Source organism: Pelmatolapia mariae, linkage group LG10_11 (assembly GCF_036321145.2).
Source record: "Pelmatolapia mariae isolate MD_Pm_ZW linkage group LG10_11, Pm_UMD_F_2, whole genome shotgun sequence".
Classification (NCBI taxonomy): domain Eukaryota; kingdom Metazoa; phylum Chordata; class Actinopteri; order Cichliformes; family Cichlidae; genus Pelmatolapia; species Pelmatolapia mariae.
In genome coordinates, this window is record NC_086236.1 from 7,147,571 (window position 1) to 7,174,882 (window position 27,312).

At 38.8% G+C, this 27,312-nt stretch overlaps 1 protein-coding gene across 1 annotated transcript; it reads right to left on the reverse strand.

Moving 5' to 3' along the window:
• Positions 1-881: 881 nt before the first annotated feature.
• Positions 882-25,135, reverse strand: mpzl1l (myelin protein zero-like 1 like). Its single transcript, XM_063485081.1, has 6 exons — positions 25,008-25,135; positions 18,208-18,389; positions 15,478-15,688; positions 12,424-12,553; positions 8,254-8,359; positions 882-6,113 (listed from the first exon to the last, which is right to left on the reverse strand). Exons 1-6 carry the CDS (start codon positions 25,078-25,080, stop codon positions 6,018-6,020), a joined length of 798 nt encoding a protein of 265 aa, XP_063341151.1. The 5' UTR covers positions 25,081-25,135; the 3' UTR covers positions 882-6,017.
• Positions 25,136-27,312: the final 2,177 nt, after the last annotated feature.

Here is a 27,312-nt window from a genome sequence, read left to right on the forward strand (position 1 = left end):
CTTCTCTTCTTCAAGTTTTTAAATTCTCATCTAATCTAATGTATCAGTATATAGCCAATATATGCCGGCTTCTACTGTAGGCACTCACTGTTATACCTCTCTTCAGACCTCCTCTGTATTCTTTTGCAATTTCAACCAAAAAATAAATTTACATTCAAGACTCCATCAAGCCTGTTATTGATTTTCAGTCCAGTTCTTGTGTAATGGGCCCAGCATGGGCCATACCTCAGCCTTTCTTGACAGCCACCCTTCCCACTGAGAGCATTACTGATGAGGCTTCAGTGAACAGTAGATGGATCAACTTCCTCAAATTTTTAAGGTTGCATTACTTGGGACATTACTTTATCCTAAAAGATGCCAAGTTTTTATTCAATAGCTTATTGAGAATCACCTTGTTGGTGCCAAAATACAATTTTATGGCTCTCTTACTCTTATCTTTGGCATATTTTATACATTCTGCTAAAGAAATAGGATCAAATCAGGCTGATAAGCTACATGTTGACAACACAGGTTCATCCTTTGGGTTCGGTGCCTTCTTATATGTTTGACTGACTTTTAAGTGGCTTAAAAACAAAAAACATTCCTGTGTAAATGGTCAGGTGCAAGGACTGGACTGAAGATGAGTGAAAAAGAAGCCAATGTCCAAAGAAATTTACAAAGGTATGTGAACTATTGCTCAAGACCACTTTAAAAATATTACAGTCTGGCTTCATGGAAGCAAAACATGAAGAAATGAGGGGTGGCCCAAGACTTTTGTACAATATTTACACACAGTAGTTTAAAATTAACCAACATACATAATATTCATGGGGAAAAAAGTAATGGAAGAGAAATCTGACCGTTTTGTGAGTATAATATAATAATAAACAGAAACACATGGATAGTTGGCCAGGAATAAGTTTTATATAAAATTTGAACAGTGGATACAGAGGCGATATTATGTGTATAAAAAAATACATACAATAAAAGGAAAATAAATGAATCTTATTTCTATTTTGAGCAGATGTTCAAGTTAGCTGATGAAATGTAAAAGGCACTAAATGTACAACATTCCAGTTTTAAAGACGGTAAACAAACAGAGGCCAAAGTCATTCAGAGACGAATGAAAATAACAATAATAATAATAATCACAGGGCATTTTGTTGTCTTTGTTATGCCAGACATAGTGCAGATTTTACAACATAACATACCAAACAATTCTCAAATAACACACAACTATTTACCATCGATAAACACCGAGCACGCACTTTAAGACCCGCGTCCAATCAGAACACCAAACGCTGCCACCGCGCGAGCTCCGTCACATCGGAAATCTTTCATAATTTATAGTTTACATCACGATTTCTACAACGGCACTAAACACTGCAACGAGTCACAATTAGGAGCAAAGCGACCAGCAGCTGACGGTTTGTACACGGATGTTTCGTTTTGGTTTGAAATGCATGCTGCAAACAAGAGTGTTTTTAAATAAACAACCCCAAAACAAAAAGAAGAAACAGAGAGGAAAAGATGGAAGACATCAAGGTGCTTGCGGGCTGTGATGTCACAACCACAGTCGGGTCAAAGCGGGCAAAGCCTGGATTTCTTCAGCCTGAAGTTGGTTATGACCCATTAAGTTTTGCTGCTGTGTCAGAGGATTTCACAAATTTGGGATAAATATACAAAACGTAGTAATTTCCCTTTTATGTGTCAGCGCAGACACGGAAACATCTGAAGAGGTCTTACAAACACTTCCTTCCTTGTGGAAATCCTCTTTCACCACAGTTGTCAAATCTGTCCTGAAAACACAGGCTTGGTTGTCGGCCTGAGCCGGGCTGTTTTTACCTGGGGGTTTCCTCGGTAACTAACCAGACTACTTCACTAGTTTTAAAAGTCAAAGAAAACATTCACAATTAGACACAAATCTGACGGATGAAGTTAAATCCAGTCCACACAATTACAGCATGTACATTTTCAACAGCCTTTTAAAATTATATATCACATTCCAATGTTGCTATGACCTCAGGGCACACAAGCCGACAACTGGTCAGTAACCCCCTGGTAATCACTGGTCAATAGGGAAAAATAGGTCATCTCCAACTGGCTGTGGGTGGTGGCAGAAAGCCACATGGTGCTGCACTGAAAACCTCACAGGTTGCTGTGGTCAACGGTAGCCTGCACAGAAAACTCCAAACTGTCTACACATGCTCGACAAGTACGCGCCAAGTGGTGCAGAAGCTGACGAGCGCAACGCAAGGAAACGGAGAAGGCTGGCCTTCAGAGTAAAAGTTGTGCCTTACTTTTCAAATGAGCTGATTTCAAAAGTAAGGCACAACTTTTACTTTGAAGACAAACACTAGTTACACTACTACTTAGTGAGCATTACAGGCAATTTGGTGTCTTCCATGCAATCTGATAGCAACAAAGCAATCAGCTCTGGTGCAGCACCTTTCAACCACTCTCCAACCAGTTGGGGAATATAAATTTTTACAAGTCAGGTCTCTATGTGACTGAGTGTGATTAATCATCGTCAGTACCGGCAGGCTTCCTCGCAGGTCCACGTTTCTGCAGAGCCGCTTATTTTCTACATCAAAGCGCCGCCTTTACTCTGATTAAACGACGGTTACACTGACAGGAAACATTTTCTCTCCATTTCCAATAAATGAACTTTATTTACTGGCCCCAGCAGGTCAATAAAGGTGGGTTCTACTTACACATTTTAGTTTCAGGCGTTTGATGAGCTTTACAGCCTTGCTGATAAATTTCTGGCCTTGCAAAACAACAGAAAAAGGCGATACAGTCCCTTCATCAGTATAAAATGAAAAGTATCATACTTGAATAACTCCTCTGGATCTCAACATCTAAAGGAGGCTTGAAGGATTTAGGCTTTAAGAGCAAACGTCAAGCCTACCCAAATTAGTCTGCAGGATACCTCTGCACCATGTTAAACAAACAGGACTTAAAGGCTTTTTTAAATCAAGCCGCATTTGTTAGTGTTTTCTGCTCAGACTGTTGGCTGAAGAAACTTAAGCCGGAGCCCTTTAAACCGGCTGGTGTTGTGACACTTCTTGCAGGCGCTCTATGCACATGTCAGAGTGTCTAGTGACAAATAATTAAGACTTAAGTAAGAAAAACAAAGCATGCCACCAACTTTCTCGAGCAAACCGCTTCCATTCTCAGGAAAGACATCCACAGCCATACCACACTGGAATGAGTTACAGTATAACAGCACTATATCTTACATGAGGAGCAAGAAATATATACACAAACACTGGTCAGCATGGAGTTTTACTGCATTTGGAATCACAAGACGAAGCTGAAGGAATCAAGATGGCAACACAAATATTCGCGTTAACAAAAACCAAAGAAATTACAACATAAATTTGGCTTTTTGGAAGAAAACAAAAGTTTTGGAATGTATTTAAAGCATCTGAAATCGGAAAGTGTTGGCATTAGATATTTGGCCCATTAGTTTGACAAACAAAGAGCTTTATATTATGCATAAATAAGAAAAAGAGGACGGATAGTCTCATAATAATGCGCGTTATGTTAGTAAATTGCATGCAAATGTGTGTATTGTTCCACAAAATAACATCTCCCAGTTTTCATAGGAAGGAGATCTTTCACCTCAATTGAACCTAACATGCATATTTCAACATAAAGAAATAAACTGCCCATGGCTCTTTAATAAAAACAAAGAAATCACATAAATCTACCTGGGTTGCATTGCCCATGTGTTTATATGTACACAACTGGGACAAAGAAAAATAAAAAAAGTGACAGCAACTGAAACTTAAACGTACGGAATGTTCCACTGAGGTGAAAATCTAAATGCGGCGTCTTTACCGGTACCACAACGACATGCCGGGAGTTTACAGAGAAGTGAAGCATTCACAGTAACACCAACGTCAGACAGCTGCTTCTGCTCTTAAAAATTAAATAAGCCAACTGAGCAGTACCAAAGTTATTCTTTAGATGTCATATCTGCATGCAAAGTTACCGAAGGCGGTGTAAAAAAACAAAACAACAACAACAACAAAACAAAAAAAAATCTACATCTACATCACTCGCCTCTACAGAACAACATCACTATGGAAGTGCCTGACGATGGAGAGGGAGCCGTGGCTTCGGCAGACTGTTGCACCAGCTGTTAGCGAAGTCGATGAGATATGAAGGCAGACAGACAGAAGTTACAGTACAGGTCGAGTCCGCTTTAAGGGTCACCGCTCACTCACAGTACAGGACGTCTAAACTTCCACCAGAAGAAAAAAATGTTGCCGTTTCAGTCAGAAGTTATTCTTCTGCTGTTAAAGATTTAATCCTTTTACTCAAAGCAGTGTTTTTCCTTTTTAATTTGACTGAGGTTGAGTTCAGACAACACATATTACCCCTAATTACTTTCTAATCTGAGATGACACATTGCACAAACTTTGGTCATTTTATCTCATGCAGTGTGGCATAACTGACAAAAACTGACGCTGTGTAATACCAGCACTATGCTGGGAGACATATTTACTCTTTATCATAGAAACAATATTGGTAAATGTACCTTTTCCCTTTTTTATCATGTACTTTCTTTTTTGTTCTCGTGGGATGATCATCGTGTCAGCTCTCAGGACTGAGCAGCTTGAAGTTTCACATTTTGTAAAGATGCAAATTTTTTGTGCTTTAATTCTATAAATTACGTTCTTTTTAATATTCCAGTGATCACTGAAATGAATGCAGGGGTTCTTTCCTCGTTTAGATGGGAGTTTAAAAAAGTATGAAATTTGTCCAAAAGCACCGCACAAGCTGTTCTCTGTGAACAGAAGTTACAAATTTTATCTGAAGGAGTGAGTCATAGTGTGTCATACACACCACTTCAGTTGACTCCACGTTTACTTTTTTTCCCCTGGAAATTACAAGCACCTCCTTCTGAGTGCCATTATCGTTCAGGTGTAGAAAGATTTTATGACTCTATAATCATGAAATGTGACACAGTGACCCATCAGAACAGGAAAAACTTGCGCAGTCTTGTTGATGAACCAATCAGGTTTTCAGGATGACAGAGGCGCGCATAGTGAGATCAGAAGCCCGTAAACAAAGGAGGATAAAACGGTGGAGTGTCTGCCCGGCTCATTAATGGGACTTTGAACACTGTGAGCACACACTGGACCACACTACATCTCTTTACATTGATCTAAATGCGGCACAGTTTGGATCAGACGAGAGCACAGGTGCGACTTTGTGACGACTACAGGCTGCCGTTTCTAACAAAAAGATGTAACTTGAGGTTTTGACGTTGGTAGATTTTCTTTGATCTTTACTGATGTTGCTGTTTGTACAGTTTCAGACCAGTCTCACCGGCCAATAAAAAGCACCAAAGTTTCGGCAGAAGTGATCAATGAATGAGAAGGCGACGTAAGACAAACAGTGAGAGTATCGTTCAAATATGTGCTTTATAACGTCGTCTTCTCTCTGGAAGAAACAGTTTAACGCACCAATGTTTTTTGTTTTGCTTCGTTTTATGAAACGGGGCTCACTCGGTTCAGGTGTGAGCATCTTAAGTAGGACTGTTGAGTTGGTGCAACAGCCTGCTAAACCTTTAATGGGGGACGGGGGGCACAAAGCTACAAGAACAAAAACAAAACAAACAAATAATACTTGGAATGATAACTGAAGGCATTCTCGTTTTTATGTGTGCCCCTGGTTTTTTTTGGAGAACAGTTTTGATGTAACGGAGTGGTGGAATATCGACTTGGAGTGTTTTCATAGCTTTTTTTTCTTTTGTTTTTACAACAAAGCACATGGAGACATTACTTTATCGTATAATATCATCATGCTTTCAGAGGACAAAATTTTAAAGAGAGAGAGAAATAGGGAGAGAGAGAGAGTGAGAGAGAGAGAGAGAGAGAGAGAGAGAGAGAGAGAGAGAGACTGCACCACTTGTGTCCCTGTTGAGATATCCCCACCCTTCCCAAGAGCAGCTGATAGAGAGGTCTCATATTTTACTGGATTTTTGTTTACTTTTTTTTCTTTATTTGGTGCCCGGTTCCTCTTCAGTTTTTACGAATGTCAGCATAGACCACGGGCTCCATCTTATGGAAGGAGTTTTTGCTGCCTGAGTGATCCAACTGGGCGTATATCACCGGGCCCTGGAGGACAAATGAGATGCAGAGCAGGAAAGAAACACAGTCAGCCAATGACACAAGTACATACAGAAAGAAGCAAATAATAAACAGCAACCTTTATATCATTTTACGCACACGGGTGATTAAAGAAGCCCAAAGTTAGAAACCTAGGTGCTTTTTTGTTTGTTTGTTTTTTAAATGGAGCTTCTGATTGGGAGACAACAGCTTCTTATAGTTTGACTTAATTAGTGCTTAGCTGTGGAGATGTAAGGGCAACACACAGACACACACACACAGAGATAAAAAGGCTTAGATAATTAGTCCATATTTGGAAAATTACAGGGTCTCTGAAAAGTGGCTTCCATTAGTTTTTTCCACATTTCCTTCCCACTCCTATTAACAGCTTTGGCACTGGTTAAATTCAGTAATAATGATAATAGTAACATTACACTGCCAAAATATGGAGTGTCACTCGATATACAAGTATTTAACATACGTCTCACAAAGACAGGAAGAGGAACTCTTTAGCACCTCATGTTTTGATATTCGGTTGATAGGCTTTGGCTGTGATACAATACTTTCCAAACTTCTGGGATAGATGCTGAATATTTTATCTCATCTTACTGCATTTAAGATGATTTTAAGGGACAAGCTACAGCTGGCCGTGGTAATCATTCAGACTTGCCGTGATTGAGATTTAGAGCCTTGGGTGCTTCCTAAAGAGAAGCGTGACCAATACACCACAAAAGTGCAGGACTGCCACGGGATCATCACTGCACGCAGACAATACAGTGCAATGTAGTGAGAGTGTGACAGCCGTGACTACAGCCGCAGAGACAGCTGTGTCATCCCGTGGGTGCAGTCATAATTACAGTGACAGCGTCTCTCAGTGAGAAAGCTGGTGAACCAGCTCCTCTGTTTCTCTTTCTAAATATAAATGGTGCAGACCGGTGCCCGTGCAGCCGCAAGTTGGGAACGTGTGCTGCACAATACAAGATACTGTATCATAAAAACGGCTCTGCACGGGTCACAGGAAATGCAAACGTTATTGTGAGGGTTTAAAAAAAGAACTGCAAAGTAGAGCAAAAGTTATCAAAACATCAATTTAAAAGGGAAAAAAACCAAACAAAACCAAAACACCCCACGCTTTAAGAGACTCGAAAACTGAACAGCAGTCCCGTGTCTGTATGGGGTAGTCTAGTCTTCTTTTTAACAGAAAAATAATAATAATGATAACAAACATAACTATTACTGAGAAAATAAGAATTTTTTTTGACAGTAAACCTAAAATTGTTGAGTGCTGGTTGGTTGATCAGGATAAAACCAATGAAACGCTGGCCTTAAGACAAATGTAAAAGTTGTGCTTGGCACAGATTTTTCTAATATTACTTATTATCATGGATAAGTGATTTTGATGAAAGGAGATTTCACATTTAAATATAGCAGAAATGAGATTTTTTGCAACAAGGACAGCAGTTCTGCCTTCATGTATTATTCAGAGGAAACACTTCATTAAAAATAATTAATAGTCAAAAGCTGTCCTAAGATTAAAAATAAATAAATAAATTCTCACTGTGACCACTGGGTGGGGGGGCTATATAGTCTGTAAATAACTGTCCTTCACTTTTTTCCATTTTATCTACATTTTTCAGTTTTTGTTAAATTATTCTGCCCCCCGTTCACTCGCACGTTAGAAATCAAATCCAATTTGTTGTTTTGTGTCGTTTCAAGCAAAATTCACTCGTAAGTTTGAAGATTAGTTCTGCTCTCTGTCGTATTAAGACAGCCCACTGAAGATTTCTCAGGGTGGGTTGACTGTTTGGTTTGCAAAAACAGATCAATTATACAGCTGATAAATCTGAGAAACATCAATAAAGGGAGAACACACATCAGAAGACTTTTCTTTTTTTTTTTTACACTATTAGCTAAACACAAGAAATGCAACACCTGATAAATAATTGTTCATGATGTCTAAAAAAGTAAAGTAACAACAGCACTTTTTTCTTATTCATTTCTTCCTAATGCCCTAAATATTACGGATGGATAAAAAGTTATTTTCAGTTGTATCTGGATACGTTGTCCACATAAATGTGACCACCTTCCAGTAAAACAGAGGCAGCCACTGGTTTTTTGCTCCTTCCCTCTTTCATCCCCCAACTCATACCTGTAGCGGACCCGAGGGACTGGTAGATCTGGAGCCCTCCACTCTGGACTCCACCTTCTTTCGAGGCTGCGGAGCCTGAGAGTTCACGCTTTCCAAGGACGTACAGCTAGTTTAGGTGTAACGGAGTCGAGCAATCATTGGTGCACAGTCAAAGTGAGACGGACACAAATAATGGACAAGACAAAAACAAAATCATGAGACATGAGAACATGAAACGCTGCAGCTGAGCGCCGACTAGAGGTGCACTGATGGGATTTAGACCATATCAGATTGGTGGGTCTACAATTTTGGAAGCACATTTGCAATCAAATAAAATCCAAATTAAGATATTTTGATGAATATTTTTATGATTGATTCTTTAGCACAAAGGTTACAGTTTATAATTTTGTACTTAATTCACAGTGTAATATAATTTAGCTTCTTTAATTTTATAGATGAACCATATCTCCATCTACTCTTACATAACAGTTTAGCTGTTTTAGTTTTATCTACGTGATAGTTGCATTTTTTCCCTTTTCGGTTTTGAATTTTTTTTACAACAACAACAACAACAACAACAACAACAACAACAACAACAACAACAACAACAAGGTAATAATTGTGGCTCAGTCACACTAGTGTGAAAAAAAGGACTGAAAAATTGACTACAAAAACATTCGTAGTTGCTTAGTGATTGCATTGAACCAGCTGCAAGCAGTTGGGACAATTACAGTCGCAAGGCAACTGCACAGCTCATCTGTAGGAGAACTGGTCTCCAAACAATTGTGACCCGACTCAAACGGACTGCAGTTGCTTTCAGGCAGATTGGCAAAGGTTTGCAAATTACTGTCATCTAATTTATAAATGCAGACCGCTTGCCAACCCATCGCAATCAAGCAAGGTAAGTTTGCACTGATGAGTCCAACTAGTGTCTTTGCAAATCTCTTTCCAGTAGGGGGCTTAACTCATCTAATTATAAAACTCAGAGATACTTCAATATAAAAGCAAAGTTGCCAAGCACCTTAGAAGCAGCCAGTTCCAGTGCAACAAGACTGCAAGTTCACTGCACACAGCTGCAATAATCTGGGTCATTGCACGTCTCCGACAAGTTTTCCCCAGTGTGACCATGTGGTTTATAATCTGAATGTGAAGACTGGTGATTTCTCTGATACTGAATTTATTCCATTTGAGGGCTTACGGATTAGGTTCTTGGCTCAATACAATTAATTTTTTATTTAACTAATTAAAACTGTTATCTAGAAATCTGAAGGTCTGTGCTTTGGCTCTAGAAAACTGTACAAACATTTACTATTTTCCAACATTCAACACTAAAACTAGCAATATTGCTGAATGTAGTGTAATGAGCGGGGCAACAAACACAGCCACTGATTCAATTGTTTTAATATGTAGAGCAGAAGTACAACAATGGAAATTAACCCGATAAGGTTTATTAACATTCTCCATTGTTTATCTTACTGTACCGCATCTGAATTACTTGATGTAGAGTATATCCTCATCTAAATTATGGATAAATATTAGTAATTAATAATACTTTTACAAAAAGTTAGTGCAAACATACAACATAACCAGTCATTAGATGCTCTTCTATTGTAATGATATCTTAATTAATGACAGTTAATTTACCATTTTTTGACAAGGAAAACAAACAGTTAATCACATAAGAGCAACGACTGATTGATCAATTAATACATCAACAAATGTTTATACTAAGTTTTATTATTTCTTCTTCTTCAGTATGAAGAGTAAACCAAATATTTTTGATTTTAATCAGTAGCTCAAGCAGACCTCAACAAATGTATTCAATTTTAATCTTACTTATAACATATAAAACAGACAAAACAACAAAATGCCAATCCGTTTGTGCTTGAATCAATACTTATTTGATCCAATTTAATTACTCAGTCTAAGGGTTGTAAATCTTTTAAGTCAAGCAGCCAATCAGTGCAACTCTAGTAAAGGCAACAGGCAAGAGAGGCAGTTTACCTGAAAATAACAACATGAATGCTAAATGAACAATGACATGCCAATATTTTGGCCCATTAAGATGACTGAACACTGCCAAAAAAAAAAAAAAAAAATCTGTAAATACTGTTGTCAAATAAACATGTTTCATGGAAAAAAAAAAAAGCTGATGACGATGGGTTAGTCTCACTGAAGCAGATGAGAAAGACACTGTTTAGTTTTGTATGTTAGTGGCAAACGATGGATAAAAGTTCTAGACAGTTAAATAACCTGGTTACATGTTTAAATGGTTTCCATCGGCCTGTCGGCTTGTCCTATTTATAAAATAGTCAAAAAAGTGAATTAAAGAATTTAAGTTTTGCCTTCTCAGCTGATACATGTTACGTACATTCTGTAATTAATTAATAAAGTATTCTTTATTATATGTAAATGAGGGTCAGGATACTCAGATAGGTTACTGTAGGTATAACTTCAAGTTTTGTTGTGCGACACCACAGCATCATAGCAGGTGAATGGCTCTACATTAATCCCGCCTAACATTAAACATTAAATAGTTCCAAAGACAGTAAATCAGGTTACTTAATTACATATAAATGCATTAAACGACAATGCGTGGATTAAAAGGCAACAAGCTCAACATTGATGTTAGTAGAAGGTGTTGGTGTGACGTTAGTGGTGTTAATACAATGTAATGGAGGGGAAAAAATGACTGGCACCAGTGAAAACAGCCACCCCACAGATCCCTGTTAGCTCAGCTCACAGGCTCAACCCACTCAGCAGCCAAGCAGAAGGTGCCAGATATATATATATTTTTTTTCGTACTCAGTCAGAAGCCAGCGCTGGTGCCTGAAGTAGAACTGTTTCCACACAAAGCATTAGCACTGGCATGGCTCCACAAAATTTCAAGGTTGAACACAAAACTATCAACAAGAAATTTGCAGCTGCTTTGACAAGAGAGACCTCTCAGCGAGTGCAGCTTCTGCTTTGCAACATTTAGTGTTCAAACCTTTTAAAAATGTGGGCCGATTCTCAAAAGACAGCATAACAGACCTGGCCTCTCATTGACACCTTCCTGATGGACAAGAGGGACATCTCTCAGATTTGTGGCTCTTTTGTTTATACCTCAGATGAAGAAAGAGTTTCTATGGCATGCGAGGTAGACGTGGTCAAAAATACCTCAGGCATGCAAAGTCTGGAGTTGACACTTTTTTAAAAACAAACGTGTTAATAATTAGTACCCACCAAACACCAAATACTGTAAAGTGTTAGAGCTATACAGAGGGTTACCGGTCTAACAACCTCTGAAGTGAAGTGAGATATTACTGAAAACAAAACAATGAGTCAGGAAACCAGTATCATCTGTTTAACTTACCTTTCATTTTAACAGCATCAAGTATAATTTTCACATCAGTATAATGAATACATAATGTGAGCATTAAACATCAAACAAATCAGGTAAAGTTACTATCAACAGACACAAATAACCAAAGAAAACACAATTATAACCCAATTATAATTCAGTCAGTGAGTGGGGGTATTTTTCTGTATTCACGGGAGATTAGTACCGTTAACATATTCTCATTGCTAGCTATCAATTAAAATGCCACTTGCTGTTTATCATTATTGTTACAGGTCATTTATACAGGATGTGCAGATGAAGCACTTTATGGATTTAAAACATCTCAAAAAAAGTAATTGCAGTCTGCAACGTTAAATATGAAAAAATGTAGATCATCATTATCACATGTGCATCGCTGACACAATATCAATGTTTCATACTTAAATATGATGATAGTGTCACACTTATAGTGAAACTACTAGTATAGATATAAAGGTGTAAATCATATAAATCGTAATATTCAGTATTTACCAACAATTACAACTTCAAAAATCTGATTGTTCTTCATGATGTATCTTTATATTTTTATATCTATAATATAAATATTCGAGCTTAAAGCTCCTAAGAAGAAAAATAAATTAATTAACACGAGTTTGACTGTGACTATGTCTCGATATATACGAGTACATCACCAAATAGTTGTTTTATCACATGTGCATGTTGAGCTTATAACTGCATAACGATGGAGCTGAGAGTGAAGCTACTTTTTCGTTCTGAATATAGTTTTGAAGTTTTTAAACTTTTGCAGCTTCACTGTAGTTGAGGTAATCGGTAATCTGGAACAACGTAAAGTTGAATGGCTCACTTACCCTTCGTAATCATGGCGGTTGTGAAGCACCCTCATGACAATGCAGGCCGCCACAGCAATCAGCACAAGCACCAATAAAGCACCACAAACTCCTGCAACTATAAACGTAGTGTTGTTCTGCGAATAAGACTCTGGGGGGAAAAAAAAAACAAAAACAAACACACAATGAAGAACATTCAAGGTCAGTCCATACATCCATGATATTCCAGACATTCCCAGCCACACCTAACATTTCATCCTGGGGGATTCTGAGGCATTCTCAGGGCATCTCACTAGCGGGTACTGGGTCTACCCCAGGGTCTCCTCCCAGTTGGGCATGCTTGGGAGGCACCCAGGAGCCATCCTAACCAAATACCCGAAACATCTCAACTGGCTCCTTTTGACGCGCAGGGCCAACAGCTCTGCGGGACTGTGCAAAAGTCTTGAGTCAACTAACAGACTATTTTGTAATGTTTTAAAGTGGTCCAGAGTTTCCAAAAATGTTGTCCTAATTACTCACAGATTATGACAGAACTGCCCAAGATTGTGAAAAGTACTGATATTACACACACAAACACAACAAAAAGAGTTTCATCTTACTTTGACAATGGATTTCAGAATGTCCTCCAAACCAAAACAAATTTGATTTCATGTGAAAGACCCACATCACTCAGTCACTGTAAATAAAGCTACGCTACTATAAATAAAACACTTTTAAACCCCATTCCTGGAAATAAAACTAACATCACAGATGGGAGTGGTGCTTAAACCTGAGTATCCAGTAGTATTAAAAGCTGGAACAATACCAAGGCAGCTCTTTGTTAGAGCCAAAGTGTGTGAAGGTAAACAGAAGTGTGTGAATTTATGTGTATATATAATTATTTTAAAGTAAAAAGTGGATTTCAAAATACAAAAATAGGATTGTGAGCACAAGGCCGACTCGGTTCCTTCATCATGTATAAAGACAGTTATGCTACCATAAATAAAGCACAAAACTTGAACCCCCGGGCCTGGAAGCCAAGAACACAGCTGGGCGTATCACTGAAAGCTGAGCACCAAAGGTGGAACAATACCAAGGCAGCTCATTGTGAGAGCCAAAAGAAACTGCGGCTAAAACATAGTCGAGTACAACACACATGCTCTATTTAGACTCTTTATTGCTTCCTAGATACAGATGTTTGGTACAAAGAAAAACCTCAACCTGCGAAGAGGTGCAGCCACATGTAAAGCAGACAAGCCATCACATGCACATGTGGTCTTCAGCTGAGTGAACACAAACAGTGGTTGTGCAGTGATTTGCCGTATGTGCTTGAATAGCTTGCATTTATTAGTCTTTTCTCATCAACTGATGATATTCGATGTGTTTATTTTGTACCTTTAATGAATTTCACCTTTAAGTGATCAAATGGAGTCATTTATGACCTCAGCTGTGTATGTAAATGTACCATTGTGATCATTTTAATCATAAAAATGTACGTCTAATCTACTTCTCCTACAACTTTTTATAGTTTCCTTTCTTTTCCTTTTCTTTTACAGGATTTGGCCCATTGATGTGGCAAAGATAATGGAAAATTGGGTTGCTTGTTTTATAAAATACATGCAACATTAAAGGCTTTTATTTTAGTGCAATTTTCCACCTCAGATTACTACAATGTGAACCCTGGCTGACAGACCTAGTCAGAACAAGATTCAGAGATATGCTGAGATACATGCAGTTTATTAGACAGAGCAGACAATCAGGCCGTGGACCTGTTGCTGCTTTCGGGGATATTTGGATAATGTTTGTTGCCCAGTTACCCAAATACTATCTCTCTGGCAGGGAACAGAGTGGTCACACCCACTCGGTGATGAAATCACAGTTCTTGTGGTCAAAATTCTGTGATTCGAGCAGACCATAAAAGGCACCATGCAGACTAAAGGCTAAAATACTCCTGGTGTGATTTAAAGTTGCGTGAAGGGCCTCAAAAACCTGGTGAATTATGGGGTAAAGCCAGAAAATGATTGCATTTTTCATTCCTGATTGATTTGTAAAGTTGCAATTGCCAGTCTGATCAGGAATATGAGAGAGAATAACACAAATATCTGTAAAGGGACATAGTGAACGGGTTTAGTCTTTCACTCACACAGCATATAAAAACAGTATGTGTGTGCCCCTTTTTGCAATGCACAAAAATGCCAATCCAAGTGGAAACCTGCTCTCATGACAGACCAAAGGTAACGTCCTTTTCCTGTAACAGGATGGCATGAATAAATCTCTAACGAGCTTGTCACCAAACATTGTTTCTCTGTTGTTTTTTTTTTAAAAATTAATCATAACTTTACCCACATCTAACATGAACACGCAACACTGTAACATAATGCTCAATTTTAACGTGTAATAAGCGATTTTTTTAGGGCATGCAAGGGAATAAATGTGAGCCCATAAGAAAGAAGAGAAACGTAACATTTTTGCAGCTAAATACGTCACTGTGTGCTGTTCAGTGCCAGCAGGCAGAGTAGAGTCAGTGTTCAGCACTTTTATTCTTGACAGTCTTTCACATTTATCTTTTGAATTTGGGAGATATGGATCTAATGTTTACAGATGCCTAACAGGAGATTCAAAGAAAGTTTGCAGTTAATCCGGTTTGGACTGCAAGTAGTATAAAAGCATGTCGCAACAGCATTCCTAGATAAACCATTAAGTAATCCAGGATTTAACTTGTTACAGGTGGTGCAATCGACACACTGTGGTTAAGATGGCCACGATCCAGTCCATCATGTTTGATCAGCTAGTGAAACAGAAAAGTCTCCTCTTTGCCTGGAAACACAAGCGATAGTGTGCAGAGGCTCACGCTGTGCTACACTGTGTTTTTTCGCCATCCAATCAGCATGTGTGTGAGCAGAGCCCTGCTGAGTGGGTGAAAACAACTGACGAGTGTCTGGCCAAGGCCGCAGAGTAGCAGGAGGCATTTTAAAAGACATCTTTCCCAGCCACACTAACTCAACCTGTCACTGATTTTTCTTTTTATAAATTTTCTACATTTCAAACATTTAACTCTGGTGCATCAATTTCAATGTAAATCTGACAAAAACTTACCTTTCAACACGACCCTGAGCTCGGTACGAGCCTGCGTCCCTATAATATCTGGGGGGTTCTTTACGTCACAGAGAAACGTGCCATTGTCGCTGAAATAAGTCGGGCTCAGCTGTATCGAGACGTCCCTCTTGTTGATGTCCCCGATAAACTGCACTCGGTCTTTGAACTCCTCTGGCCCTGGGAATCCTCTCCCAGCTGTAAAGTAGAAAATCTACAAAAAAAGAAGGAAATGCTGATGAAAATGTACTCATGTATAAATGGGGACATCTCCGACCCCTGAAGGTTCTCATCTAGATCAGCCATGTTCTCTAGCAACCACCAAGCAACGGGCTAAAAAGTCCACATTTTTCTCCCCTCAATGTGATTAAATATATTTGTTTTTGAATAGCACAAACAGACCAAGTAATACCGTAACATGGACTTTTACTATTAAATAAAATACATAAAATACATACATAGATTAATAGATAAATATTTCCATAATTTAGTAAACAAAGAGGTCAAACAAACTGGTTTCCTGGCTGTGACTAATATTCCTGTATACAGGAACAACAGCTGTCATAAGACACCTACCTACACACTGAACAGTCTTCACTGCAGCCACACTGTGCTACGTGGAACTGACAGGACATCAAGCATCATGTATGTGAATTGTATGATGATACTGAACTTACTGAACCTACTGCTGCTGCTACTACTACGACTATAACATAGACGGCAGTTTTTCCTCTGTCATTTGTTTTTGGCCTTGGCTCAGTCACGATGACATGACATATCATACAAAAACAAGGCTTCTGTTACCACAACTCAACTAGATTTTCTTCTTTACTGCAATCCCAAATTTTGTTTTGCAGTTTTCCTTTTCTTTATTATGGCTGAGGTTTTTTCTTTACCTTCAAAAATTAACACAACAATAAATAAATAAATAATTCTCTCAAAGTTGATGTCAGATAATTTGATTCTTTTGTAGAAAAACAGACAGAACTTGAAGTGGCTTTCATATTGTTATCAAACTATAAAGAAGGATTAAATATGCTAACAATTATTCCGTTTTATTAGTAATAATTAAAGCAGTAAACCGGTTTCATTCTTGTAGTTCTATAAACAGAAATGCAACAAAAAAATAGCATTAATGTTGCATTTTAATTACATTAAACTACTAAATAACTTAAAAAATTTAATTATTTGTACCTATCAGTAATGGTGAAAGCTGTGTTCCTGTAGCTGTAGCTTCAATTTGTCTTGCAGCTCATTTCAGATTTTTTAAGGGTTAGTAATGTGACATTAGGCAGTACTGATTGACAACTTCTTCTCTGGATGGAAGTCAATGATTAAAGGCTCTCCTTTGTAGTCAAAATGAATGCAAGAAAATGATCATGTTATCCCAGCAATTTTGTTTTTATAAATCACTGAAAGCCAAATCTAATGCAGCCTAATTAAATTTAAAATCTTATTGGTTGACGCCCTGGACCGTTTCCTGCATGTCCCCTTTGTTTTCCTAGCTGCTCTCTAATGTCAAGTTTGGGTCTCAAGCCAACTTTGAACCTCTTTCACTGCACAATGTCTTAAACAAAAGGAGGGAACATCTCAAACCTGTCTAGGCAGCTCAAAGACGGCCCTGCAGATGTTTACAGGGAAAGTAGGTCACTCTTGATTAGTTTTTTTTGGTAATGAAATGCGTAGAATTTGAAACGCATGCACCAACTACAAATTTTTGGTATCCTGCCATCTCTAATGACAACAGTTGCTTAGTGTATTGGATAATTTTGACATTTGGATTAATCACAGAATATCTGAGGTACTAGAAAGACCTTTTTTTTTCAACATTACTGCTGCACAGCCTTTTTCCTTCACTGAGCAGCTTTCCCTTATCTTAGCTTTTTGGTGTTTTTTTGGACAAGCATCATTTCTGTAGGAAGAGAAGTATTTAGTCTGCAAATGATGGGTCTGAAACGTCAGAGAGATTGATGTTTTAAGATACACAGCTCGATGTTACAACATGCTCCAAGTGTAGACTGCGTGTATGTGTTCTGCCATGACTGCTCTGAAAATTAAAGGCCCTTCAGCTATGTCATTATATATTCATGAGTCAGATCACAGCAGACAGACAGACAGGCCCCGCCCAGCCTGACTGGACTGTAAACAAAAAGCCTTTGTAGATAGGACATGATCCACACAAACGTCCCTCTTTTTTTTTTAGCTGCTTAAGAGTTTTAGAGGAATATACACTAATAAGTTCATGCTAATCACCACAAGTCAATTCTCAGCAGTAATAAATAACACTGTAGGAAAAATCTGTAGCTGAAAACTAAAGACTACAAAGAGATTTAAGTCGACAAAGTGCTATAAGAACTAAAGAGAAAAATGAAAGCATACCACAGGATCCAATTACGATGCTCAAGCAAGATAGCAGCAGAACATAAACAGATGAAAGCAAACGGAAAAATTAGATAAAAACAAATATGTAGATATGTAAAGACAGTACATGGAGAGAGTATAAAGAAATAAAACTGTACCTGATATATTAAAAAAATAAAAAAATAAATAAAAGGCTGGCGCTTAAACTGAAAGCCTACTGAAACCAAATCATAACAATGTGCTCTCACCCATCCCTCGGGGAACAGCTGAATTTGTTCTTCTTGTGTCACGACAAATAAAACAATCGCAGGAAAACATCCTTAAAAACTGTGGGAAATCTTCCCAGAGCGGACACAACCAGCGGGGACTTACCGCATATGGAGATTTGTAGAACTGACTGTCGGGATGACTCGACTGAAAGTACCAGGTCACCGTGGTGGCCGAGCTGACCACTTCGCTGGACTTAAAGGTGCATCGAAGAATCCCCGTGGTACCGTTCTGTACCATCACCTCAGACTCAGCGTGTATCTCGATCGCAGACGTGGGTCTTGTGACTGTTTATGAACACAAAACAACAAGTGTAAGCACACAAAGAAGCAAGGGTTCAGGGCTAAACCAACACCACGGCCAGCAGGTATACAATCCAGAAAGGCTATTGGTTTATTTTGTAGTTAGTTTTCCAAGATCCCAAAATGGTTTTTAGTTAGTTTTAATTATTTTTTTTCATAAGTAATTTTTAGGTTTAGTTTTAGGTAACTGTAATAGCCTTGTTAATCATCAGTTAATAATCAGAAGCTTGGTGCAGTCCCACAGTATTAAAAAAAAGGGACAAAATCTGTCCACACGAGTTAGTGTGGTCAATGCACCTTAGAATTACATCATATTTTTTTAGTTTTTAGGTTAGGAACTCCGTAACTGTCGCTTGCAGAAAGCATCCTTTATTAAGGTAACCAAAACAAGAGGCATTTTTCATCATTCACCAGCAACATTATAGAGCAGCAGTACTGTTAAAACTATCCCAGGTGGTGAAACATTTAAGCAGAAATATAACGTACCTGCTTAACACTTTGATAAAACTTAACCTTGTAACTCTTCAGCAGCTGCACAATATTGTCACATAAAATTCCACAAAAAGCAATTAAATGCAACTCCAGCACACTATTTGTGCGTGCAGAAGGGCTTTTGAATTAGTTGTTTGTCACATAATAAAACTGAAATTGGAAAATATTATCTACCTGGGATGTTTTATCTTGGATTGGGTTTTTTTTTAATAATTATTATTCTTATTCTCATTACCATCTGCATCAGTAATTTTAATCCTCTGTTTGCTTTTCCTGTCATTTGGAGTCCAGCTAGGGAGTGCTCAGCTGAGTCGCGCGTTTTAGTTTTCTCATCCTTTGCAGCCTGGTTTCACTCCAATGGTGTTTTTGCCTCAAGTAGTGAATTAAGTGTTGTTACCACTTCTAGCAGGAAATGTTTTCTTTTCACAGTTTGTAAAATATTTTGCTTTGTTTGAAGTTAAAATAACTTCTTTGGCATCATGAGACTTATATATGTAAAAACGTAGATTGGTATTAGCGCAGATGGCACCATCGATCAAACAGGGCGGACAACTTCGTCAGCCAAACATCTGTATCAGTCAAATATTCTTAAATTCTTAAACCTGAATAAACCTGTGCTGAGCTGAAGGTTTGTTTGTTTTTTAATTAAGATTTCTTTTGCTTCCCCCAACAAAAAGGGCACAACACATACACATAAGAAAAACAAACATGTATCAGGCCAGAATTTCACAATTGGTGCATCCCTATTAAATTTTAATTTCACTGAATTAATTATTCAAGTGTCCCTAATTAAAAAGATTTCGTCCAAACCCTGCAGTGGTAGTAACGTTTACTGTGAGCATGCCCCAAAATCATAAATTACAGTCTAACACATTCATCCCACTGATCTTTGAACCCTTCTAAACTTCCTCACGCTTGTCCTGTAGAGCTGGATGTTGTTTTAGTACTTCTTGCTTGCTCTTAGCTGGCCTCTGTGTGGGAAAACACACATGTATGAGTCAGAGCACTAAATAAACAACTGAAGTGAGGTCACAGGCAGCGAGACAAGCCTGACACAGATTTTAGTCCGACTTCAGTTTGTGAGCGACGTGGAAAGAGGTAGTATCTTATCCAGCCACCTGTAAGATTACTCAAACTATTTTAATGTAACCGGAAAAATAGACGGATGGTTTTACAGCTCTGCTCATTTATCCAGAATCCTCAATTCCCATATTTATGGCTGCATCAAAGGCAACTTGGTGTTTGATGTTGTGCATAGTGTAAAGAGAGACGTACAACTGAGCAACACGGGCTTTCTCTGCTCAGAAACAACCTAACAGGTATCACAATGGTGATTATCAGCCGTCTCTGCTAAACCAGGCTTCCTGCTTCAGGCTCTGTCACAAGAGTCACATGACTCTTGTGACAGAGCCTGCTTCATTTAGACATTATCAAAGGAACAAAGATAAAGATATAAGACAAAGACATATAAAGAATATTTTTTAAACTGTAAAATGCAGCACTGAAGCTGCAAATAAAGAGCCTGAAGTTTCACAGATTTTTAGCCATAAACATCCTACAATAAGACTGATTAATTTTCAGAGATCTTCTGGTGTAAACGTAGGTCCGCAAGACTTTGCCGAGTGTTCTTTTGCAAGGTTTTTCCACAGTTGTAACATCTCCCTTTGTATATATGTACATCTCTAAGCTCATGTACTGGAATACAATAAAAACCGACACAATCGTACAGTTGTGTCTTCAACCTAGCTGCAGTGGCCGCAGCGTAACACAGCAGATTACCCCCCCCACCCCCCCTAAAAAAAAAAAAGGTGCAAGGCCAGCACCAAAAGGTATAATAACCAACCAGCAGGTGAGTGGTTAGTAAGCAGACTTGTCTGCAAACACTCGCCAAGAATACCCTCTGAGAAATAGTGAAACTACATGGCAAAAAGTTCCATCTTTTGAAATGACTACGGCAATAAGGCACTACTTTGTTTTTGTTTTTTTAAGTCAATGTTCACCATTTCCGGCTTTGGGTTGCACTTTCTCAAGTCATACTAGCCCTCAGCTAGTAGCTGACGAATATTTGCACACAAGTCGATGACTTACGTGTAACTCATCGACCTGTCGGTGACTGTGGCAATCTGCTAGCGACCAGAGCAATCACAGGGAAATTTCTGTTGCAACACCTGCTTTGTGATTGATTTCAACCTCCAGCAACCAATTGCAGAACACACATTTTCCCAAGCAAATGGTTGGTTGCCAGATTATTGCCAACTGTTCTCTAGGCCCATGTGACTGCTTAGAGACCGATGAACACAAAGCTAATGAAAGGTTTTTCCAGCATTCACAACACCAGCACTTTTTACTGTGATCATAATTATTAGAATGATTTAGTGAAAAAGTCGCACCTGGTGCCAATTTTAAACCTAAACTGCTCAGACCAGATTAGATTATCTGTTAAGTTCAAGTTAACATGGCAACCTGCATCAGGTAATGTGATACTTAATCTGATTGTTCTTATAGCTGAGAAAATAGATACCCAAATGTGACCCTGACTAACACCAAATCAGAACCATTTTTGACACTATAAATTGTAGAAACAAGACTGCAGTGCATACTGGACACATTGGAGACAAATAAATGCAACAAATGTTCTTTAAAAGGCTGTGTGATAAATGTCAAACACCGACTGCACAGCTTGATGATTAATAACCTGACCATAGCAGCTATGAGTAGGAAATGCTTGGCAGTACATTCACCTTTTTGCCACCTTGAAAGGTTTTAATACAACTATGAATATACAAATCGAGCCACACAAGTATTAGCAAACAGAGATACGTGACTTCCACATCTTGTAATCAGAAGAGCTAGCAGGCCAAGGTATAAAAGCAACAGAGCAATAAGTAGCCTCGGCCTCTTGCAGACATTAGATCCAAGTCTGTTTAATGAACAGCAAGAGATTTAGACTCGGGGAAACACCGTGCTTCACAAACAAAAGCAACTCTTAGAGCAGCATATAGTCAGCACTGCTGAAGCAATCTCACAATAATTTATAAAAAGAAAGGAAGTATTTGTCAGATGATATCAGTCTGTGATTCAAAGCAGAACACTGTTTTCCGTCTTCAAATTTCAGGAAACAGCTTTAAGTTGTTTTTTTTTTTTTAAGGCTGGCGAAACTGTTTGTGATTTCTGCTCTTAATCTCACTTCACAGAAACATCCTCTCCAAAATCAAATAAAGTGACTGTCAACTGCTGAGTCGGCTAATTTGCAATTTCATGCACATCCTTTCTAAAATGCCAGATCATGTTGAGCCTGTAAAAGCCGGGTGATCTACCGATGATTTAAATGTAATTTGAATTGGAACCCCCCCCCCCCCCCAACTAAACTACAAAAAGAAAAAAAATCAGTTGGGTTATGCAGAAGATGACCTGCTAATGCTTGAGTTGAGAATTTATCTTTTTAAAAAAGGTTGCTCTCTATAATCTGCACTTCATACTGTCTGTGCTTTACACCACAAGGTTCAATTTTTAGGTGCAGTATAATTTTCTATTTGTGAACCTAGAACTTCTTCTTTCAGTGGTACACCAGCATTAAAGACATACTTTGACCTAGTCATCCTAAAAGCTGCCGTTTTAAACTGTTTCTGCCTTTTTAAATATTAGATGGCAGAGAAATGTTCAACATTTTTCTTCACAAACCTTATTAAATCATTGTTTTATCGATTATTAACCGCTCTTTATACATTGCTTTTTCAATATAGTGTGGTCGAGCATCTTTTAAACAAACTAAATCTTAATCCTTCAGTTCTTAATAACTTCGGACCAATTTCTTAACTCCCATTTTTAACCACAAATTACAGAAATTCAGTTCTTTTGAAAAGCTTCACACATCTGCAGCTCACATTAACTGTGGTGTACCACAAGGTTCGATTTTAGGTCCTATGGTGTTTTCTGTTTTTATGCTTCCAGCTGGTCACTTTTATTAAGTTTCACTGCCACATTTACTTATTCTTATTACTGCTTCTTTCATTGCAACACCAACGACATTAGGATATATCCGTGAGACCTGATGATCCTAAAACCCTAGGTGTTGTTTTAAGCAGTCTCAGTGATGTTAACTGTTAGATACAATCCTTCAGTTCTTCATCCTTCAACAAAAGTTTAAGAAACAGTGGTTTCAACCCACTTTAGCGTTTGTGTGCCTAAATGGCAGTTTGGAGAAATTTCAATTGGGTTTTTGAGCTCTACACAGCACAGAAAAGGCGTTCCTCGAGGTAACCAAACACCTTCTTTTAAACAGCATAAAAGGCATGGAAAGCCACTATATCTTTTTAGACATAAGAGCAGTTTTCGATACAACAGATTACAGGATTTTAATAGATGGGTTGGGATCAGGGACAAACCACTTGGTTGGTTTCGTTTTTATCTCTTAGAAAAAATTCCCAAAAAACCTGTCTAATAAGAATATGCAACTTCCCGTCATCTACAGCCCACAGGTAAATGTGGTGCACCATAAGGTTCAATTTTCGGTCTTATGTCATTTCTCATTTATAGGCTTTTCACATTTATTTAGTTTTACTACACCCACATCACAGATCTAAATTCCCATGAAACCTGCTGATCATAAAAACTGCTGTTTTAAACTGTCTCGTCATGTGAAATGTTGGACGGTGCATTTCCTTAAATCTGTTAAACCCCAAACAACATCCCTCTCAGCTCCACACTGTTTGGTCTTGCTTTCTCCAAATAAAAACTATCTTGAGAGAAAAACTGATACTTTCACATTCAGACCTGGATGAAGTATACACATTTGTTTTCTTAAGGATCAACTACTACAACTCCTCTCTGGTATAAAAAATGAAAGATGCTCAATTGTGGATTACAGTCAACATTTGCCTAACACATACTGTTAAAACTACTCAAATTGTATGCAAATATAATTTTTCCAATTTTCAGGATGTTAAAAATGTTTTAAAAAATAAATTAGATTAAAGTGTACGTTTTCCTTCTTAAGATGCACATTTTGAGCTGCTAAATGTATAGCACAAAACGGCTTAGCCAAAGTAATGAATGCAAGTTCGTGCTGTAGTTCACAGCTTTTTATATTACTATGCGACCAAACTGTGTGCTTTGCGAGGGCACATATACCCTGTGCATGAGTAGATAGAGGGCCCCTGGTCATTTCAGTCCGTGCCTCTCACCAACTTGCAGGCAGCTGCAGTAACACGTAGTTACAACACGAAGCCACTATTGTGCTTCCTGCCAAAAACAAAAAAAAAATAATAGCGACGCAAATCTGGCTATCCAAAGCGAAACTTCGTCCCTGCCGTTGTGATGCTACGTGTACCATTAAGTACACACTGTTTAGTACCCAACATACTTCGTTATCTGGGTCAAAATATGGTTAGCGGACGACGAAATTAGACGTTATCGCGGGGGCTGGAGGCTGTGCTAGTCCACCTGCATGCAGATAAAAACAGTCTTAGTGTGCTGTTCGATTATCTAAATAAAATAAGACTTGATTGGTAGCTGTATTAGTAGACGACATTTCCCAGGTGACACGTAAATACCGTTGAGACACACGCCTAACAAAAGCTCTATTCAGAAATCACCGTTTAAACGGCTTTACTTTAAATTTTGGTTACATGTACGACAGCGCACACTTTTAAATATCTCCTGCCTTACTAGGACATTTAAATCAAATCGGCATGGGTCTCAAAACACCCAGGGACTCTTATTTCAGTTAAACAGCTGGTTAGCATCGCTACTTTCCACGCCTGAACCCACCTTCACCTTCCGCAGGACGACGCGGCCAGGGGCGGCAGCCACCATCCTGTGCCAATCTCCATTCAGGTTTTAGTGAATTTAACAGATTGCATTTTCTGTAACACTGTCTTTCACATAAGGTGGAGTCTCTATCCCATATCCCAGTTTAAAAAAAAATCCGGGCTGCGTTAAAGATAGTTTCTCGCTTACGAGGCTGAAGAAAGGCGTGTTAACTCTTAAAGGATTGGGAATAGAGGTGTAAACGCTGCTAGCCTGCTAACCTGAGATCCCACCTAAAATAACGAACTCAAACTCAAACGTTTACAAATGGAAATTTAACCCAAGCGGGGCTTCAACACTCACCCAAAACAACACAAAGCGTAAATCCAGTAAATAATATACGCTTGCGAATCGTATTTGGCCATTTGGACTCCATTATGTGGTTGTAAACAGGAGTAGTTGCTCCGCTTTTTTTTTTCCTCCACCCTCCACTGTCCTAGTGGTTTCTTCTTCTTCGCTGCGGGTACAAACAAATATGGGTGCGGCTGCTGCTGCCCCCTATAGAACGACCAGACGAACCACACATAACTTCTACCAACAGACAGCAAACAAAAGGAGGATTTCATGAATAAAAGTGAGTGCTTTCTGCCTGAGGCTATCAGTATCAGCTATATTTTAAACCCTTTTCTCTTCAATGAAACCAAACTAAACTGAAGAACAGAGGGTGATATATAAGGGTGGAGGGAGGGGCACACAGGTAGACTGCAATGTGGTGTCAGGGGAGAATGAAGCTAGAAAAGGAAGTGAAAATTAAATAACAGAAGTTAAAGAAGGAAGAATGTTGCACAGAGTTCAGGGAGGAGTTGAGACGAACTCTGAAGAGTTACCAGATGACTGGGAAATTGTCAAGAAGGTATTTGGTGCATTGTCTGGAAAGAGGACGAAAGGGTAGAAGACTTGGTGGTGGAATGAGGAAGTACAGAAAAGGATTCAGCAGGAGTATGGGCTAGTCAGAAATATGAAGAAAGCAAATAGAAGTTCTGGGAGGCTAGACTTACCGAAAAGAAAGAGGCCGCAAAGACAAAGGTGGATCAGGTGGTGTTTAATCTGATGATGTGGTGCATGTGTAATGCACTGCTTGTAAAGCAGTGAGGTGACAGTCAGCTGATAGTTATGCTGTAGTGAGGATGGCCTAGGAGCTACAGTCTGTAACTGATAATGGTGGTGTTTTTGGTGCTGTGCAGAAAGCACAGTACACTCGATGTTGTACTGAAGTCGGCAGGATCGGTGACGTGATGGAGCACAGTCTGCACGCGCTGAAGCAGAAAGGGGAAAATCCTGAATCTCTAACAGCTCAAATATCTGATCTGTAATCATCTTTATAAAATCTGTCTGCAGTAGTTTGCTTAGAAAAAAAAACTACTACATTTTATTACAATCCCTCCTGTGATGGTGTGATGAAGTGAAGAGCTCTATCTGCTCATAAATACATACTAAAACGAGGAATCCTTTCTCCAGGGCCTGAATGCAACATAATGCATAAAAGTATGGAGGTAAAATGAAGGAAGGCTTCTAATAGCAGATGAATGATGGCAAGATATCTAAGTAAAAAAAAATAAAAAATCACCTGTGTGGAAAAGATATGAAGGCACGGTATGATAACTTTAAACCTGAGCACTGGAGGAACTGTGCCTCTCCAAATATGAACCATCGTCTTATCTTTTGGCATTGTCCACACATGCTGAGTCACTGGAAACAAATATTATTAGTATACCAGTAAGAATGATTAGATTTCAGGAGAGGTGACCAGACCTTCGCAGCAGGAAGGGGCTGGATTTGAATCCACAAGTCATTTGGGGTGTTTCGGTGTGGATTTGCATCCACCATTCTTCCTGTGTCGGAGTGAGCTCTCCCTGGGCTTCCTGCCACAGTCTAAAGACGTGCATGTCAGGTTAATTATCATGTTAGTGATAATTAATTATCATTATCATGTTAATCTCATGGTAGGTGTGAATACCTGTCTGCCTCTCTGTGTTAGCACTCCAACAGACCAGTAACGCTTCACCCTATGACAGCAGGCGATGGGACACTTTATTAGTTACAGCTTGCCAAGTTAAACCTCATTTTGCCCTCATGGCTGCCTTAATTTCTTATGGCACAGATTCAACAAGGTGCCGGACACATTCCTCATCATATTGACATGATGACATCACACTTGCTGCACATCCATGACGTAAATCTTCTGTTTCACCACATCCCAGTGGTGCTCCAACAGATTGAGAGCTGATGGCTGCGGAGGCTGTTTGAATACACAAAACTCAGTGTTATGTTCAAGAAACTAGTTTAAGGTGATTTGAGCTTTGTGACACAGTGCTTTGTCTTGCTGAAAGCAACTATCAGAAGACGGGTGCACTGTGGTCATAAAGGGATTGATTGGGTCAGATACATGCCAAATTCTGACCCATCCATCCAAATGTTGCAGCAGAAATTGAGCCTCATCAGATCATGCAATGTTTCTCAAGAATCTTCTATGATCTAATTTTGGTGAGCCCGTGTGACCTGTAGTTCCAATTTCCTGTTCTTAGCGGACAGTAATGGCACCCGGCGTGGTCTTCTGCTGCTGTAGCCCATCTGCATCAAGATTCAGCCTGCAGAGATGCTCTTCTGC